The 5,599-nt window shown below is 52.2% G+C and overlaps 1 protein-coding gene across 1 annotated transcript; it reads left to right on the top strand.

The window, feature by feature from the left end:
- The first annotated feature begins 340 nt into the window (after nt 1–340).
- Nucleotides 341–2,899, top strand: SP5 (Sp5 transcription factor). Its single transcript, XM_055308291.1, has 2 exons — nt 341–470; nt 1,190–2,899. Exons 1-2 carry the CDS (start codon nt 420–422, stop codon nt 2,333–2,335), a joined length of 1,197 nt encoding a protein of 398 aa, XP_055164266.1. The 5' UTR covers nt 341–419; the 3' UTR covers nt 2,336–2,899.
- Nucleotides 2,900–5,599: the final 2,700 nt, after the last annotated feature.

Below are 5,599 nucleotides of genomic sequence, written 5' to 3'. Positions count from 1 at the left end.
TACTTCATTAATTGTCCCGCCTTTATCTCCTCCCTTCCCATCCCCCCTAATAATCAGTTCTTTTATCCCGACCAACAAACACACCATAGGAGCTTTGTGGATTCAAAGGATTTGCTTTCGCTTCTGAAAGAGCCGCTATTCTTTGATGATTGGGTAGCGGCAAACTTCAAAGCCATAAATCTTCCCTCTGACTGGCTGGCGGCCCAGCAAAGTCCTTATCAAATTCTTGGAGGTGATCCTGAAGCGCTCAGACCGCGCGCGGGCCGAGCGAGCGGGGTGCGGCGAGGGGCGCCGGCGGGGAGGGCCCCGGAGCGCGGGGAGGGCGCCGGGGGGCGCCGCGCGGCCGAGCGCCCTCGCCTTCGGGCCTCCATGCCTCGGCAGCGCCCTGCTCCGCAGCCAGCGGCCCGCGGGCAGTAGCGATGGCTGCCGTGGCCGTCCTCCGGAATGACCCTCTGCAGGCCTTCCTCCAGGTCAGGTCTGGGCTCGGAGGGGGCGAGGGAAAGCTGGGGGGGGGGCGCGTCCGGATCGGTGCACCCCGAATTCTGGGCACCCTGAATCTCAAAGGGACCCCGGCTCGGTGGATGCCGCTAGCGCCAGCCCGAGGGGTGCCCACGTCAACTTCGCACCTAGCCTGGGTGTCTGGAGGGAGTGTGGCCTTTGGGGGAGGGACGCGCGGATGGGGCGGGGGCGGGGGTTCGGACTCGCGCGCCTGGCTGAGAACCGGGCCCGGGCTCACCCTGGCGGGCCCTCCCGCTGACCTGCAGCCTGGGGCGGGCGGAGGAGGAGCTCGAGAGTCGCGCGGAAAGAGCTTAAAAGATGGGAGGGCGGGCGGCCGGGCGGCGGGGCTGTGGGGGTTTCCGCCCCCCTTCGGGCCGCCGAGCCGGGAGCGGCGCGCCGGATCCCTCTCCCCGCCCACCTTGCGCCTGCTCTCCCGGAGTCCGGATGGCGTCCGTCGGCACCGAGTAGTTTCACGGGAAGCGCTCGGGCGCCCCGCGTTCAGGTAGCGCAGGCACCAAAGTTAACCGTCCGGGTGGGTGCGTGCGTGGGTGCGCTGGCGGGGGAGGGGCCCCGGGCCGGGGCGGGCGGCGCTGCAGCAGCCGGCGTGGGGGCGTCGGGCCGGCCGGGAGACCGCGCTCGGAGCGCTAACCCTTTGTCCCTTCTCCGCCCTCCCCCGCCGCCGCCCATGCAGGACCGCACCCCCAGCGCCTCCCCGGACCTGGGCAAGCACTCGCCCCTGGCGCTGCTGGCCGCCACCTGTAGCCGCATCGGCCAGCCCGGAGCCGCGGCGCCCCCGGACTTCCTGCAGGTGCCCTACGACCCCGCGCTGGGCTCGCCCTCCAGGCTCTTCCACCCTTGGACCGCAGACATGCCGGCGCACTCCCCGGGCGCGCTGCCGCCCCCGCACCCCAGCCTGGGCCTCACGCCGCAGAAAACGCACCTGCAGCCGTCCTTCGGGGCGGCGCACGAGCTGCCGCTCACACCCCCTGCAGACCCCTCGTACCCCTACGAGTTCTCGCCCGTCAAGATGCTGCCCTCGAGCATGGCGGCGCTGCCCGCCAGCTGCGCGCCGGCCTACGTGCCCTACCCCGCGCAGGCCGCGCTGCCTCCCGGCTACTCCAACCTGCTGCCCCCGCCGCCCCCGCCCCCGCCGCCCACGTGTCGCCAGCTGTCCCCCAACCCGGCCCCCGACGACCTCCCCTGGTGGAGTATCCCGCAGGCGGGCACCGGCCCGGGGACCTCCGGGGTGCCGGGGAGCAGCCTCCCGGGCGCCTGCGCCGGGGCCCCCCACGCACCCCGCTTCCCCGCCTCCGCGGCCGCGGCCGCGGCCGCCGCCGCCGCCGCCCTGCAGCGGGGCCTGGTGCTGGGCCCGTCGGACTTCGCGCAGTACCAGAGCCAGATCGCGGCGCTGCTGCAGACCAAGGCCCCCCTGGCGGCCACGGCCAGGAGGTGCCGCCGCTGCCGCTGCCCCAACTGCCAGGCGGCTGGCGGCGCCCCCGAGGCGGAGCCCGGCAAGAAGAAGCAGCACGTGTGCCACGTGCCCGGCTGCGGCAAGGTGTACGGCAAGACGTCGCACCTGAAGGCACACCTGCGCTGGCACACGGGCGAGCGGCCCTTCGTGTGCAACTGGCTCTTCTGCGGCAAGAGCTTCACGCGCTCGGACGAGCTGCAGCGGCACCTGCGGACTCACACGGGCGAGAAGCGCTTCGCCTGCCCCGAGTGCGGCAAGCGCTTCATGCGCAGCGACCACCTCGCCAAGCACGTCAAGACGCACCAGAATAAGAAGCTCAAAGTTGCCGAGGCCGGGGTCAAACGGGAAGACCCGCGGGACCTGTGAGCCCCCGCCCCGGGGGCGACTCGAGGCCCCTCCCGCCTCGGACTCCGGCCCCAGCACCTCCTGGGGAGGCTCCGGGGCGCTGTGGGCACCTGGCCCCGGGCAGACCCAGCAGGCGCCTGCGTCTTCCCGCCCGCCGACGGGGACCCTGTGCCCAGGAGGAGCCGGGGAGGTAGGGTTGGGAGCTCCGCGTCACCCAAGGGCGGTTGCGAGCTCTGACCCATTGCCACCGCGTGGGAGACCTACAGTTTTGGGGGACCACACTGGGCTGACCTTGTATATATAGGAAACACTGCTGAATTAAAGCGGAAGGACCTTGGGAGAATTGAAATAGTGCTCGGGTTTTTTTGTTTTGTTTTGTTTTTTGGGTTTTTTTGTTTTTGCTAGGACCAGGCCGGGCTTTGTACAGGTTATTTAATAGCTTTGTTAAAAGAATAATTATAATAATTATAACATTAATAAAAATGTTACTTTTGTTCTCAGCTCCATGCAGAGCTACACAGCATGAAATGTCTCTGTAAAGCAATCAGCAGTTGCGTGAAAATAAATACTTTAACTCCAGGGTCAGCTCGAGACAGTCTCATTTGATCTTTTCTTCTTCTTCGGGAGGCTTATAAAACGGTCAGGTTTCACCTCGAAGACAGCTCCTGTAGGCTGCCCCTACGGAAGTCTCTTTGGTTTGGAAGGGTCTGGGCAAGTGTGTCGGGTTCAGGGATGGAGGAAGTAAGTAAGTGGGGCAGGGTCAGATTTGAGGTAAAGAGGATAGATCATGCGGCCTTTGGACTTGACCGGCTTCTCTTAAAATTTTGATACCTGCTGCACATACAATGCATGTTCTTTTATCTGGCGAGTTCCCTGTGGCTTTCCATTTGGTGGTACTGTGGGAAGAGAGGTCACACTAGAGCTTTGCTTCCTCCTGGCAACGGGTTATGCTGGTGTCTGGAGAGGTACTGGAGACCCAAGGATCTGTTCACAGATGCGATTTTGGAGAGTTACAGGGAAACTGGGGGCCCTCCTTCAAGTTTGGTCTTTGCTGGGGGGAAGAAGCTGTTACCTCAGCCCTGTTGTCTTGCTTGTTTTCTTCTTAATCATTATGCTGTGAAAATCTTAACAGTCTTGCTTCACAATAGCCACTTAGGGACTTTTGGCTGGGTCTGGAAGTTTAGTTCTATTTCGTATCTTGGGGTTTTATTCTTTTGAATCATTGAAGTAGACCAAGATTTGCTCAGGGAGGAGCCAGGAATACTACCATCTAGGTTTCTTGCCTGCCTCTTAAAAAAGTTTACAGTTATTTTTTCAAGTGTCTCAGTTCCACTGGCTACTTGATGTTGGCTAATATATATATTTTTAAACCTGAAACTGAAATCTTAAACTTCTGATTTAGAATTATCAAAGAAAGAAAATTATCAAAGAATATTTGTTAATATGTTAAACTTGCATCATTAATGCCAGATTTCAGTGGAACTGAATAGTCTTTTCATGGCAGTGGAAGTGTATATAAATTGATAGGATTTCACAGTTTACAAATTGTTGTTACCTTTCCTTTTGTTTGAAGTCAAACTGAATGGTAAGGTCTTAAAAGCTAGGGGAAGGTTGTGCTGGAGACTTACAGAATTAAGTAAAACACAAACATCAATATAACAGAGATGAAATTACCTTTGTATTTCTAACAAATAGCATTTTACTCTAATATGAGACAAGGTAGTAAAAGAATATTAGGATCATTGGGGAGATAAGCCTTAGAACCAGCTGCTCTCATTAGAGATTTTGGAACTACCTAGTGACAGATTGGCATATGAGTCTTCAGAGGTCTTTACCTGGGAAGGACAGTTTGGTTAGCTAAATTTTCAAGGGTGTGATGGTTTTGCAAGCAATAGTAATAAGAAGGTTGCTATACAGTTACACTAAATACATCTAAGTGTGTAATCTTAATCTAAGTAATCTTAATCTAAATCAAGATTCTTAAGAATACTTTCTATGAAGGGTTGCAGAAACTCATCTGAGCCCTGTCCTGGAATGGGCTTCAGGGCTAGGAAAGGTTTTCTTGGCAGATGAGTAGGGAAAGAGAAATCCTGGTGGAGGATTTTCCACCAGGAAAATTTTCTGATTTTCAACTCAGAAAAGTTGAAGTGATTCTCTCATTGAAAGAGAATGCCCTTGGCGGGAAAAGTGGCAACTTTGAAATAAGTTCGCGAGCTGTTATTAACAGCCATAATCATCTAGTGTCTAAACAGATAAAATGTTGAAGATAAAATTTCCCTATAAGTTTATCTTTATGATTATTAAGAGAGGAACTAGATAAAATATATGGCATTTATGTAAAAATACATTATACATAATTTTTAAAAGAGCAGTCATTTGATGACAAAATGACTTTATGTTTTCACTTATAATTAAGGATTAATAACCTGCAAACTAGAAAGTATGGTAAAAGTACAGTTTCTAGGCTAACTTGGTACAGTTGAAAGACTGTTCCTTACTGTGCCACTGCAAATTTGTGTTCCAATTACTTTAGAAAAATTATCCAAGTGGAAGCCAGAAAGCCGATATGATATGATATGATATGATATTATTATACAAATGTAGGAAACCATTTCATGTTTATACTGAAAAATAAGCTAATAAATCAGAAATAGAAGTTTGACAGTGCAGAAATGTATTTGATTTTATAAGCTGTTAAAAATTGAACTGCTACCACATGCTGTTTCATAAAACTGTAACCAGTACAACTTAGAACTTTAAAAACTATTTAAAATAAATCAATATGCCAGAAATAATATGCATAAGTGATATATAATTAAGTACAGTTAGCAGAAAGTTTTTAAAAATTTAAGTTAAAAGTTCAGAAACATGACAATTAAATGTAAACTAAAATTTATTTTTTATTTAGAGTTTTGCTGACATCAAAAAAGAAAGTTTAATCTACCAACTATATTCAAGGCTTTACTTAAAGACCCTCACACCCAATTCATTAAGTTTTAAAAACGAATTGAAAATATGTTAATGATGGTCTTACGTACATTTTTAAAGCAACTGTTTTAGTAGTGTGCAAATATAACAAAGTATCATATTTTAGGAAATTCTAAAATTAGTGTGATATGATTGCTTTAAATTTAACAATTGATAAATGAACCATTTTGATTAAGAACTTAGAACATGGAGAAATCGAGTTAATCAATGATTTAGGTGATTTGGAATTATGTGTTTCTGAACTTATTAACAATACTCCGTAGCTTTCTCAAGGGAAAATTGTGCAAATTTACCTTT

This window comes from Nyctereutes procyonoides, unplaced genomic scaffold, assembly GCF_905146905.1.
Source record: "Nyctereutes procyonoides isolate TBG_1078 unplaced genomic scaffold, NYPRO_anot_genome, whole genome shotgun sequence".
Classification (NCBI taxonomy): Eukaryota; Metazoa; Chordata; class Mammalia; order Carnivora; family Canidae; genus Nyctereutes; species Nyctereutes procyonoides.
The sequence above is the reverse complement of the archived record's forward strand: the minus strand, read 5'-3'. Positions and strand labels throughout refer to the sequence as shown.